We start from the raw sequence: 13,339 nt of genomic DNA, 5'->3' as shown, positions 1-13,339 counted from the left end.
TTCTAATTAAGGGCAGCATTCATTCATTAATTCATGAGATGTGGTCAGGTGATGGATGTTGGCAGCAAAATGCAAATTGGGTCAGGTGGGGAGGTAGAAAGCTCTAGGCAGGAGAAACACTGCAGGAGCAGGTGTGGTGGGCGGGGCAGGGGTGGGGGGTGGGCTTCCGAGGTGTAGAAACTCCTCCTGAAACTGACAGGAGGAGCTTCTCCTGCTTTGCAGGAACCTACCTGACACATGAGGCCAAAGGCTCCGATGACGCCCCAGACGCAGACACGGCCATCATCAATGCAGAAGGCGGGCAGTCGGGCGGGGACGACAAGAAGGAATATTTCATCTAGAGGCGCCCAGCCACCTCCTGCGCCCCCCAGGGGCCCCACGGGGACTGCTGGGGCCATCACCAACCTGGACTTGTACAGAGCGACCCCAGGGCCGCCCCTCCCGCTTGCTCCCCAGCCCCCCCCACCCCCCTGTACAGAATGTCTGCTTTGGGTGCGGTTTTGTACTCGGTTTGGAATGGGGAGGGAGGAGGGCGGGGGGGAGGGAGGGTTGCCCTCAGCCCTTTCCGTGGCTTCTCTGCGTTTGGGTTATTATTATTTTTATAACAATCCCAAATCAAATCCGTCTCCAGGCTGGAGGGGCAGGGGCCCTGGGTGAGGAAAGCAACAACCCTGGAGTGTTAGGAGGAGAGCGGAGGCGGAGGGGTAAGGACGGAGGGGCCGAGCGGGGCTGGTGGGGGGCACCCTCCCTGGCCCTCCCCGGCCCTCCGTCCTCTAGCACCAAGCAGCTTCCTGGCCTCCTGGGGGAACGGGGAGGTGGTGAGCAGAAGCTGGAGGGGGCTTTTCCTCTGCTAGTCACACACCTCAAGCTACGGACAGGGAAGCGGGTGCCACCCTGTAGCCCCTCCTCCACCACAACGGGAAAGGGGTGAGTGGGGGTCCCCGCGGAGGAGGTGTGACCCGCAGGAGGAAGGCAGCCATGCAGGGACCCAGGGCTTCCGCATGGGGAGGACGCAGGTCCCTGCTAGCAGGGGGGAGATCTGCAGGGGGAGGGTGGCGGAGAGGGCCGGGAAGCCCTTGCCCCCCCACGGCGAAGGAAACTGGGCCCTGGGGGGGGCTCCTCCAGCGGCTGTGGGAGAGGCGCTGCTCCGGCCCCTGGCTCTGACCCGAGCCCCGACTGTCGCACGGCAACCGCTCCTCCCATCTTGTGCCCCTGCCCCTTCCCGCTCCCTCAGCAGCCAGGCAGACGTAACAACAAAAATACTAAAAGGAGCTTCACTGCACTGAGCTGTGTCCTGCCCAAACGAGGGGAGTAATGTGAACTCTGTGAGTGTGTGGCTGTCGTGTCCGTGCTTGTGTCTGTGTGTAGATGCACGTGCGTGTGTGTGAGACAGAGGGAGCGCCCGGGCGGGTGGGGGGCTGTGGGACACTTTGCAAAGGAGGGCTTCCGGCGGGGAGGGCTCCTAATCTGGCCCTGTACCTCACCTGGGCTGTGGCTCGACCCCCGTGTGTCCCAGGCCACCCTCAGTGCCCACCTGTCACGGGAAAACAGACCCAGGATGTGTTTTGCTCACTTGTCCATCTCATCTCTCCCTACAACACGGAGCACTCAAACCCTGCCTCGACTTCCCTTCTCAGAGCCACGGAGTCAGGGCCACAGCCTCTGCTATGCACCCCCCAGGCCTCTCCCTGGCACGGACCCTGGAAGGACCACTGTCACTTCTTTCCCCCCATAGTCTGTCCCCGGGTGGCAAGGGCTGGGAGTGAAACCTCTGTCTCCTTCCCATCTCCACCCCTGCTTTTGATTTTCTGTCTTCCTTTGTTGCCGTGGAGATGAGGCTGCTCACCCCCCACCCCCGTCCTGGCGGCGCCCAGCCTCAGAGCCAGGGTGCCCTTCAGCCCCGCTCACCCCCTCCAGCACGTCCTCCAGGCTGCATCCGGCAGGCCTGCCCACCCCCCTCAGTTCAGGTAATATCCTCATGAATCTTCCAGCCGCTGGTTAGGGCCCTTAGGCACCACAGGCACCCCCCACCTCAGCCAGGGCCCCCCTCACAGCAGCAAGGCAGCCTAGGGCCCCAGGCCTGTCGGCTCCCTGTCTCCCAGCACCCGCTTTTGGGAAAATGACCTTTCCTCTTCAAGCTGAACCACTCTGTCCATATTACACAGAAGCCATATTTGTACGGGGGGCGGGGGGGAGGGGCCGTCGTGCTGTGTGTGTCTGTCTGTGGGTTGGGGGGAGGGGAGCAGGGAGGGGATCGTGTATCTTTATAATCTTTCTAACTCTCCTGTGCTAATCTCAGAGGGGCCACCCTCAATATATCTGGATTATCCGTGTCGTCCGGCTGCCTCCTTCTTGCTACTCTGGCCCCAGTGGGGATGTATCCGTGTGAGGGCGGTTCTGCGGGTGTCCCCTGCGCCTGGAGCCTTGCCATGCCCCCCTCCCAAGGGCATCCCTGTATGAGACAATAGAACTCTCCAGAGGAGAGGAGGGTGTTCACCCCCTTTGGCTGGGTCCTTGCTTTCCTGTGCGTCTGGGGAGGGGCGTCTGACTGCTCCCCGCTGCCCATCTCCAGGCGGTCTGCGGAAGGTTAAAATGAAGGCAGAGACCCCGCCAGGCCCACTGCAGCACAGACCCTCCCCAGGGCCATTCACACCGCTCATGTTGAACCTGAAACTGGAGCTGGCATCCTGGGGAGAAAGGGGAGGACAAGCTGTGTAGGTCACCCACCTTTCTTGTCTGGGCTTCCCTACTCTGCTCCATGCACCCCTACCTAAATGCAAAAGAGTTTCTTGGTGAGATCAGAGTTGAAACATCCCATGCTTCCTTGAAATGAAATAGTGCCACCTAACCAGCTCCTGAGACTCCATGACTCACCCCTCCCAATGGCCCGGCTGTTTCCCCACCCAAGAGAGTGAAATGCAGGGAAACAGCAGAGACGGTGCAGAGGCCGAGGAGGGGAAGGGGCTGCAGAAGAGCAGAGGTGTTGGCTCAGGGGCCTGCGTCTGCAGAGTAAATGCTCTCACTCTGCCAGCCAGAGAGAAATAGGAGACCCCACCCCCGTAAGGAGCCGCGCATACTGCCAGATGCCAGGCCAGTGCAGCCATTCCAGAGCCTTTATGTCCCCCAACAGAAATATGAATAGAGATTACCCCATAGACAACAGTCCCATTTTAAAATACGCTGTCCCATTGTCCCCCAGAGCCTGCTTTAACTTGTCAGACTGTGTGTTGTGCTTGGTATGGAAAATGCATTCATGCACCCATAGGTGGCTAGGCGAGCGCCCAATCGCTCCCCAAAGTGGGTTCCTTATGCAGCCTCGACAGCTGCCCCCCAGCCCTTCCTGGCCTCACACTGAAACACCCAGACACCTGCCTAACACCTAGCACTCGGATATATACATGTGACATCCAACACACAGCCACACACACGACTGGGGCACACACAGCCCTGGGGCTGTCAGCAGTGTAGGGTCCAACCCCAGGCGCTACTCACACCCCCTCCCACAAATGTCGCCCTGGAGCTATCTTTCCTTGGATCCAATTCAAGGGGGTGGAGACTCAGTGAGAGTCATCGACTCCCCTTCCCTCCGCCTTCCCAGCAGGTCTCTTATCTCTGTCTCACAAGTCACCCCTGGCCCCTGTTCCTTCCTGGTGCTTGAAGACTCCGTCCTTGCTGGAAACCCCCCTGGCTTCTCAGCCCCCCTTTCCACCTTCGGGAAAATACCCACTATCTGCTGGCCGCCTTTTTCCTTTCCCAAGTGCAGGTCCCCACCAGTGGAATCCAACCTCAAAACAGGAAGCCCCAGGCTAGTGCCCCTTCTGGGCCCGCGGCTTAGGCAGGCCATGGGCGTGGGGTGAAGGCTTCCTGAATGCCCGGCTCCCCCCCGCCGCCTATCCCATGGCCCTGCCCAGAACTGAGGGCCTTCATTAGCCCCTGGCACTTATCTGGGAGCCGCAGCCACCCACGGGACGTTCCCAGCCCTTGTCTCTGCCTGTCCCCAGCCCAGCAGCGCCATGGGGAACTGTCTGCAACACCAGGTGAGTGTGGGGCCAGGCCCACTGTCCCCCATCTCTCTGCCCACAGTCCCCCATCTCTTTGCCCCACCACCTCTTCCTGTCTGTCCTGGGGCCTTTGCACCTCTTTCCTCCTCCCCTCACCTCTTTCCCTTCCCTCTGTTTCCCTTTTTCTCCTTCTTACTCTGGTCTCCTTCGTTCCCCATCCGTCCAGGTCGCTGGCGCCCTGGCCCTGACCTTGTCCGGCTCTCGCAGCCTGTCCGGTCCCCTTCCCTGCTCTTCCGCCCAGGCTCCGAGGCTCCCTGTGCCATCCTGTCCCATGGTCCCCACTGCATCCACTCCTCCAGGCTAGCCTCCCTCTGACTCCCCTTCCTGCCCCCGTCATTCCCAGGGACTCTTCAGTGGGGTAAACAAATGATGTGATTGTCCGCTCTGGGACTGTCCTCCAGGTGGCGGAGGGGGACTCTACTAAGTTCACCTTTGGAGACGATATCTGGGACGAGTTTAATGATTCCTATGACCTGAACTATAACTACAGCAATGTGGAGGCGGCCGCGCCCTGCCACTCCTGCAGCCTGCTGGACGAGTCCTCACTGCCCTTCTTCATCCTCACCAGCGTCCTGGGCATCCTCGCCGGTGGCGCGGTCCTCTTCGCGCTCCTCAGACCTCTCTTCCACTGGCGGGTGTGCCCCGAACGGCCTCTGCTAGTACAACTGGCCGTGGGCAGCGCCCTCTTCAGCATCGCGGTGCCCGTGCTGGCGCCAGGGCTGCGTGGCGTCCAGGGCGCAGCTCTGTGCCACCTGGCCCACATGCTCTGGTATGGCTCAGCCTTCGCGCAGGCTCTGCTGATAGGGTGCCACGCCTGCCTGGGCCCCAAAATGGGCAGAGGGCAGGTCCCTGACATCACCCTGCGGCTGGGAGTGGGACTCTGGGGAATGGCTATCCTCCTGGGGCTGCCGGTCACCCTGGCCAGCGACACTTCCCTGGGCTTCTGCTCCCTGATGTTCAGCAGGAGCCACTGGTTTCTGCAGCTCTCGCACGCCGCGGCCTGTTTCGCCGTCTTCACCATGTTGCCCCTCGCTTTGTTAGGAGCCAAGGCACTGACGAAAATACTGGGCAGGGGGCCGTGTCCCTGGGTCAACGTCCTGTGGGCCTGGTTTGTGTTCTGGTGGCTTCATGGGGTGGCTGTGGGCTTGGACTTTCTCGTGCGGTCCAAGGCCTTGGTCCTGTCGACGTGTCTGGCCCAGCAGGCCCTGGACTTGCTGCAGCACCTGGCAGAGGCTGTGGCCATTCTGCACTGCGTGGCCGCACCCCTGCTCCTGGCCCTGTCCTACCACCAGACTGCGCGCAGCTCCCCGCCCGCCCTGCCCCTCCCGCTCACACGGCCTGCTCCTCTGGACACCCAGGGAGGCAAGTCCTAGCTCCCTTACCACCTGTCCACCTGAATTAAAGTCTATGCTGCTTTTATGAAGCCGGAGGTTTCTTATTTTATCCAGGGACAGAGAGGAAAGGAAGGAGAAGAGAGAGAGGCGTTTCATGCCAGACTTTCCTGCTGGCCTCTGTTTCTCTAGCCGGCCTGGGGAAAGAGCGAATGATGTACAAACTTCCTCAGGGTGCACAGATGGTCTCTAGAGGTGTGGGGTCACTGCTGTCTCAAAGGGGAGGACAAGAGATGCCAGAGTAGAGGGGAGCAGGATGGCTGAAAAACTGGAAGAAATGAAGGAGGAAGAGCAAGTGCTCCGGAAAGCAAATGAAACAGAAATAGAAACCAGAGAGAGAAAAACAGAAGACAGAAGAGCCCAGAGCACGGCCCCTGCCCCGTCTGACTTGTCCAGCCTTCCTCTCTGCCTTCTATCTCGCTGACACCTGTTGACCTTGCTCAGAGATCAGGGAGAGAAGCATCCCGGGGGGCCTCATCTAGTCCAGGAAACATATCAAGATAATTCCAGAAGCCACTTCCCAGGAGTCATGTTCCCGAGGTTCATGTCTCAGCAGGACCCTAATCCCCGTGTATGTTTGAGTGTGCACGTGTGTGTGTGTGTGTGTGTGTGTGTGTGTGTGTGCATCTGTCTCCATCTGTCGGAACCTACGTGCATGCTGGGTGCATGACTGTAATGCCACCGGTCCACGTGCGGCCGCACACACACCTGTGTGCGGGCTCCGCTGTCTGTCAGAGCCTCCCTCCGCTTTGCTCCACTCTCCATCCTTGTTTTCAGAATGTGGAATCGGGATTAATGACTCACTCCTTACCCAGATGAGTTTTCTTTCCCCTGGCTTCTGTGCCGAGTCTTCTCTGTGTGTCTGTGTGGGATGCGTGCAGGGAGCTAAAAATCAAGATTGGAGAAGGTTGAGGCACTTCAAGGGCAGGGGTCTGATCTGGCTCATCTTCTGCTTAGAATCCCCCAAACTTCCCCTTTGAACCCCAGCTCCTGTAATAAACCTTTCTTCCCCAACGAGTCTTTCCTTCCACCTTTCATAGCACAGCCCCATGCCCTGGGCGCCTCCGCCCCCCACACCCCCCGACGCTCTGGCTGCGTAGTCCTGGTCCCGGAGGATTTTCTCCAAGTTTGGGTAGTGGTTGGAAGGACAGGGGATACGCCCTCTCTGTAAGGGAAACAACTTCTACTGCCACCAACAAACTTAGCCTCTACCCGGGATGCCGCACACCCGAAACCGAGCTTCTCCCTCCAGCCCAGTGGGAAGCTGGGGAAACTTGAAGGGTACCGTCCATCTGTTGGAATCCCGACACAGCCTTTCCGTTTTGTAAAGATGTGCTCTAACCTGGCTTTCCCCTACACCGTCTCTGCCGGACTCTCCGGGCTTGGAGATAACTAGGAGAGTGCAGGACAGGAGCGGGCGCAAGCTAGAACATCCTGGCAGGCGGCTGGCGGAGAGGCTCGGCAATTTTCCTGGGTAGGTGCGTGACAAAGCCTCAAATCCCCCACCTCCCGTCTCTTAGCAACCACCGGGGCCGCGGCCGATTGGCTCATCCCAAATTGAAAGGCGGGATTTAGGGCCGATGGAGACAGAAAGAAGTGAAAAGGAAGAAAAAACAGAGAATTTACAAACCTCAGTTATGCTAAGGCCTCCCACCACAGTTCGCGAAGGCGGCACAGGGATTCTCTCTCAGCCCCTTTTCGGAGACTCCTCCTCGGAACCCGCCAGCCCCGCCCCCTCTCCCTCCTACCTGACGTTCCCGGACCCCCTCTCGGGGCGCCGCTTGCAAGGCTGACCTAGTCGAGGGGCAGCGGAGGGTGCTTTCCGTCCTGAAACCTCCAGGGTCAACCTGATGTCTGGGAGGCTGTACTGCAGACCCCCCCCCCCCCCCGCGCGGCCAGGGCCCTAGACACAAAGGGCTCCTGCAGGGTCTCGCTGGAGAGAAGCCCAGAGAGCCCTCTATCACATGTCTCACCAAGCCAAGGCTGAAGCAGAAGCCCGTGGCTGATAAGAGGTCCAGGAGGTTGGAGCTGCCTCTCCACACTTATCTCCTGCCCATCCCACCCCTGCCCTGCCACTTTGCTCCAGTCCTTCCCCCCACCCCGCCCTTCCCTGCACTGTCGACTGCACTGGGATGCTTCTTCTGTGAGCCTCATCCTGACCTCGGATGCTTCTTCAAGGCTTTCCTGGGCCCTCCCACCCCAGGCCCATCTAACCCACCCACCGCATGCCACCAGCCTCCCCCAAACTCGTCTGAACCTGGCGTCGTTTCAGCCACCCCCCAGGAACCCAGCTCCTGTTTCCTTAGAACCCTTCTGAATTTCATCTTAGGATTGGCAGGGACGTTCGCTGTGTCTGAGTTAGTGGGCCTCCTGGCTAGAGGAACAATCCTCTCGGAAAGATGAGAGCAGTAATCAGTGCCAGGAGCTCCCCATGCCCTGGGGAGGGTCCTTCCCCACTGCTTCCGGAGGGAGACTTACTTCTTGGGGGAAGACCGAAGATCACAGTGACTCCCACAGTTCATTTATTCCAGACTGGGGCCCCTCCCAGAGGCTGAAGGAAACAGATACCTGTCCTCACACCCTTTTTCCCACCCCCATGTCCGAACCCCACAGCCCCATCATCACCTTCCCCCAAAGGCAGCCCTCTGAGGAATTCTGATTGAAAACTTCACTGGGATTTCAAACCCAATTCATCGCCAGCTCTAATTGCCAGGGATTTGCATGAAAACCATCGTATGCTATCTAATTATTCTGACAACAGCAGCCCGCCGTCTGGGCACAAGGAGAATCGCAGCTTTAATTAACAATAATGCACCTTGCAGACGAATGTGACCGTTTAGGTTAATTAACAAGCCCAAGTCCTTCCAAATCGAATCCGCACATCTTCTGGGTGATTTGGACAGGAGGGATGTGGGGCACGCAGGGGGCGGGGCCAGCTGAGAAATGAGTTCAGCAAAAGTGGGCGTCAGCTTTCATTTCTCCCTCGACTACCTGGTGCAGGATCTCCAGAGAGCCCCTTGAAAAACTGGTTTAGGGGAATTGGGGGGCAGCTGTAGGGGATTTCAGCCATCCTTATGTCACACTTAGATTTAGGAAATCTTTCAGACACAGTTGTATAAACGAGAGGAAGAAGTCCTTGCAATTTCTCAAATGTGTCTAATTCACCATCCAGGTGTTTGGGGACCAGGTTTCCGGCAGGAGAACCCCACTTGCCCTAACAGTGCCACGTCTAGAGAGACGTGGCCTTTCTTTGTACCACCTTTTGGGGGCACTTAAAGTTGCCTACTCCCTAAGATTCCCAGATAATGTTCCAAGTCCCAGCCTTGTCCTCCTCAAGGCTTATGGTCTGAACTTTTGTCCTGAGTCGTTCCCTGTATCCTGGAAGAATAATACACTGTCTACGGCTGCAAACTGTCTCTTTTTTTTCTTTTTTTAAAGATTTTATTTATTTATTTGACACAGAGAGAGACAGCCAGCGAGAGGGAACACAAGCAGGGGGAGTGGGAGAGGAAGAAGCAGGCTCCCAGCGGAGCAGAGAGCCCAATGTGGGGCTGGATCCCAGAACGCCGGGATCACGCCCTGAGCCGAAGGTAGACGCTTAAGGACTGAGCCACCCAGGCGCCCCAAACTGTCTCTTTCTGAAGGACCTGAGCTTGCTCTTCTCCTCGAAGGCGGGTGTTACTAATGCCTGGGGAAGGGGGAATCCTAGGTCTCTTGGAAAATCCAGTGAAAGTTATGCAATCTCTCTTTAGGAAAACAGAATATCACACCCACAATTTGGCATCAAGTTCTTCCCCACTGCCCTTGGAGTTAAACTCAACACAGGAATTTCCGTGATCAGACAGTGGCTTTGTCTCCTCCTTGCTCAGGAAGTTTGAGGCCCAGGGACCTAAAGAACTTTCTGTTGTTTGAATGGGCAAATCCGGTTTCTACTCTGGGCTTTGCACTTGACATCTCTTCTGCCTGGAACACTCTTCCCTATCCATTTTCCATGACTGGCTCCTTCTCATCCTCAAGGTCTCAATGCAAATATAACCTCTTCCAAGACTCACATTTCCTGACATCCAATGAGATGGAGCCCTGGCCACCCCATGCACCCAGCTATTCCCCGCCAATTCACCTGGGATGTTTCCAGTGTGGTGTGTCTCGTACACAGAAATTGTCTCGTTTCTTCTTTGGTTCGCTGACCAGTTTCCTGCTCATCTGCCCCTCCCCCCACCACAACAGAGCAAGTGTCAAGAACGCAGGAGCTTTTTCTCTGTTGTGACTGGAACATAGTCAGAGCTCAGGAAGTAGGTGCTAAATATGTGAATTAATTAATTTCCTATGAATAAAGTGTGGTGCCCCAATCTGGAGGGTTTACAGGCCCTTGGAAAAGAGGAACAAGTAAACACGGAATTCCCCAGAACAAATGTCAGGGCCCAGAGCTCCTCCTCCTGACGTCCTCCAGGGCATCTCTCCCAGCCATTCAATCGTTTGGGGGCTGAAGAGACTGGAGGACCGTTGGCACAAGATTCCTGGCCTGGGTGGAGGGAGGTGGGGGATGGGTTAAGTGGGGGAGGGGCATTGAGGAGGGCACTTGCTGTGATGAGTACTCCGTGTTGTAGTAGTAATGAATCACTGAATTCCACTCCTGAAGCCAGTACTGCTCTCTGTGCTCACTAACTTAAATTTAAATAACGTCTCGGAAGAAAAAAAATAAAAGATTTCTGGCCTGGGAACCTGCTTTTTGTGTCAACTCTCGGCCAGCAGCCATAGTCCCCGAGCCACAGGTTGGAGGAGTTTGGGGGGAGTGATGCTTGCTTTGCCTTGGGACGGTACAGCTCTGGGCAGCGGGGGAGAGACGGAAGGCCTGTCATCCTTCATCTCTACTTGAGGAAAAGTGAGTCCCCAGGGACGCCCCGAGTTCAAGGAGACAGTCTTCTGCTGGCTCGGAATCAAATTTGGAGTCCAGCCACCTCCTCAGATTTGATCACAGTCAGGGAGGGAGGCCACACTCTTCATGGACCTGAGAGACGTTTTGGCCTCCCTGCGGCTTGTTTCTAATCCTTCCTCCTCCTCAGCTTCTGCTCCAGCTCAGCTCAGTCCCCCCACTGCCCATTCCACCACCCCTTCCAGACCTCTGAGTTCTGGCTCCTTCTCTAACCTTCTGGAGCCCACCCCCACCCACTGAGGCAATTCATTCTCTCTGCAATGCTGGGCACTTGGTCAGGTTAACCCTTTAAGGCACTTAGGGATGTGTAACTCATTTCATTTAAAAGATGTATTGAGTGCCTCCTAAGGTCGGGACACTGGGAGAGGTTCCGGAAGACACAGAAATGACTCAGACACAATTCTAGATATCAGCATCTCCCTGGACCCATCTGGTCCCTTCCTGTCCCTTTCCTTTCTAGGTTCTCAGGACTTCCCAGGTCTCTCCTTAATAATCTTACACGTGTTTGGGTCCCAGGACATTCGGAAACCCCACAAGGTCCTTGGTCACCTTGGTGGCTCAGTCCAGGCTTCTATTTCCCACCCAAAGACCCTTAGCAAATCACAAAGCCTTTCATCAGCCTGTGGTCCTGCCTCCCTGTGGTGGCCAGGAACGTTCTCCATGTATAGATGCAGAGAAGATAGGAGAACAGAGGGTGTTTTCCCTCCACACTCTTCCAAGGAGGGTGTGGTGGATTCTGAAAGTCAGTACAATGAGGGCAGTTACCCAGAGGAGAGGGAAAGGGTGTGGAGCTTCGGGGAAGAAAGTGCTTTAAAAATCGGCCCCTTTCTGTCTGTGACCCGAGGAAGAGGTGAGGAAGAAGCGGACTGTCTCAAGCCCGTGTTTCTCCTCTAGGGCCACTCCTTCAATCTCCAGGATGGTGCTACGCCCACCACATTCTTGGTTGACTGACAGAGAGCAATCCACGGAAATCTCTGGAAGCAGAGAGTTGGAGGGAAGGCCACTGGGATAGCAAAAATCGCAGAAATTAAATACAATTTAATAGAAATTAAGGCAAAACCTGTGTTTTAAAAAATCAGTTGCACAAAACAAGATGGAAGAGACCTGGCTCGACAGAAGTTCTTATTAAAACAACAACAACAACAACTTAGAGGTTTCACTTGGCCACAGGCTAAAGATGATTCAGTAGCGTGTGTGGCTGCCAAAAAGGGAATGCGGACTCAGGCTGCAGTAAGAGCCAAGGCAGGGCGCTCCACCACTCCTTCCTGCCCTGCGCCGGCCAGCCTGGGAACCCAGGGCTCAGCTCTGGGAACCACACTCACAAATCAGAGCTCCTCAAAGGGGAGTGGCCGAAATGACAGCCCCCCCCCACCCCCTGACGGAGGGGCTGAAGGAGCAGGGGAGGCGGGTGGGACCCCAATTCTGGAAAATGTAGAAAACACACAGCTATCTTCATGTCACTGAATGGCTGTCCTGTGAAGGGAGCATTAGAAGGAAGCCCACTCTAGCTTTGGAACTAGGGACACTGGATGGGGGAGAAGTAACAGATTGATTTTAGCTGAATGTTAAGAAAGTCTTTCCACAATTGGATTACAGATGACAGGGATGGGCTGTGGCATTCTTGTTACTATAAAAAATACACGCTCACAGGCACACACATGCATGTGCACACACACACACACAGAGCTCTGCACAGCTCTGTGCTCTTGTTTTACTGTGGTGAACATATCTGAGGACGGCCTTGCCCTTGTGGAGTTTAGAGACAAATGTGAGAGGCAGAGACGAGACACTAAACACAGATAAATTGCACATGCTTTTAAATGCTGTTACAGGAGAACAGAACTGGTGTCTTGCAAGAGAATAAGAGGACAGATCTGATAGGAGTTATGAGTTCACAGTTACAGAAAGGACTCAAGCTGAGGCTGGACAGTAACAAATCATCAGACACAGCAGAGGGATGTCCCGTGCACTGGGACAGAGCCAGGACTAGTCCGGCAGCTTTCCCCCAAATTGGCAGTGCTTCAGAATCGCCTGGGGAGAGGCTTTCAATAGTCCTTGACTCAATTCAAGATATTCTGAATCAGAATATTTGGGGCCAGAAGACTCTGAAACCCCTGTGATGATACGTTAAATGAAAGAGCTGGCCCAGAATGCATAATTCTTTGATTCTGGTGTCTGGGTCCCACTTGTGATGATTTTAATCTCTTTTCTTGGATCCTTGAATTAAAGTCCTCTGGTTCAGAGTTAAGATACTTTGGTCTCTTCCAAACCTGGTCTGTAGAACAATGAAGGGATGCTTAGCCAGATGCGCACCTGACCTGAATCTTTCCAAGAGGTAGGTACCAGTCCAGCCACCAAGTGCAGCAAAAAACTGTAGCTGGTGCCTGGGGTCCCTCTAGTGGCCAGAAGTGGTCACTTCGGCTCCACTTGCCTCCAGACCCAGGTTTGGCAGGACGTTATTAGCTGATACCGGCTCTAAGAGGACGAAGGGGCACTATGGAAGGAAAGCAGAGAAGCCGAAATACGTATTTTAGAAAGCTCTTCACTGGAATTAGTGTTAAGTAATAGAGGTGGTAGAACTAAGCACCGCTTACCAGTTACTCCCCCCCCGGCCCTTGTTGCCAAGCCTCGGATGATCTTAATTTAGATACCTCCCACTAACCAGAGTAGACAGCTCCGAAGAATGCCCAGCCACCTGCCAGGGATTCCCAGGTCATCTCTGTTCCCTGGGAAAGTGTGTAAGGTTGGGGTGTTTGGACAGAGCACTGGGTGGAGATGGGACAGCTGGGTCGAGGTGTTCTGAGCTCTGGCACTTAGCTCTCTGGACTTCAGTTTTCCCACTTGAGAAAAAGCAGGTAATGATGCCAGTCCTGCGTAGCTCACAGATCTGACCTGAAGATTAAATGAACTGACAGATGTGGAAGGTGTACAATGAGTTACAGCTCAGAGGAAAT

At 55.7% G+C, this 13,339-nt stretch overlaps 2 protein-coding genes across 4 annotated transcripts in view; both read left to right on the top strand.

Moving 5' to 3' along the window:
* The window catches only part of CADM3 (cell adhesion molecule 3), a 28,709-nt gene extending 28,212 nt beyond the window's left edge, over positions 1–497 (top strand). Inside the window, exon 10 of one of the 3 annotated variants that reach the window (XM_026487340.4) lies at positions 223–497. In XM_026487340.4, coding sequence (XP_026343125.1) covers positions 223–341 — 119 coding nt within the window. In that variant the 3' untranslated portion in view covers positions 342–497. The remainder of the gene's footprint in view (positions 1–222) is intronic. The other 2 variants (XM_026487342.4, XM_026487341.4) reach the window with 2 other exon arrangements.
* A 1,700-nt stretch (positions 498–2,197) lies between these two features.
* ACKR1 (atypical chemokine receptor 1 (Duffy blood group)) lies at positions 2,198–5,796 on the top strand. The gene is made up of 2 exons (XM_026487343.4): positions 2,198–4,037; positions 4,463–5,796. The coding sequence occupies exons 1-2, from the start codon at positions 4,014–4,016 to the stop codon at positions 5,432–5,434; spliced, it is 996 nt and encodes a 331-aa protein (XP_026343128.2). The 5' UTR covers positions 2,198–4,013; the 3' UTR covers positions 5,435–5,796.
* Positions 5,797–13,339: the final 7,543 nt, after the last annotated feature.

Source organism: Ursus arctos, unplaced genomic scaffold, assembly GCF_023065955.2.
Source record: "Ursus arctos isolate Adak ecotype North America unplaced genomic scaffold, UrsArc2.0 scaffold_2, whole genome shotgun sequence".
In the NCBI taxonomy this organism is placed as follows: domain Eukaryota; kingdom Metazoa; phylum Chordata; class Mammalia; order Carnivora; family Ursidae; genus Ursus; species Ursus arctos.
The sequence above is the reverse complement of the archived record's forward strand: the minus strand, read 5'-3'. Positions and strand labels throughout refer to the sequence as shown.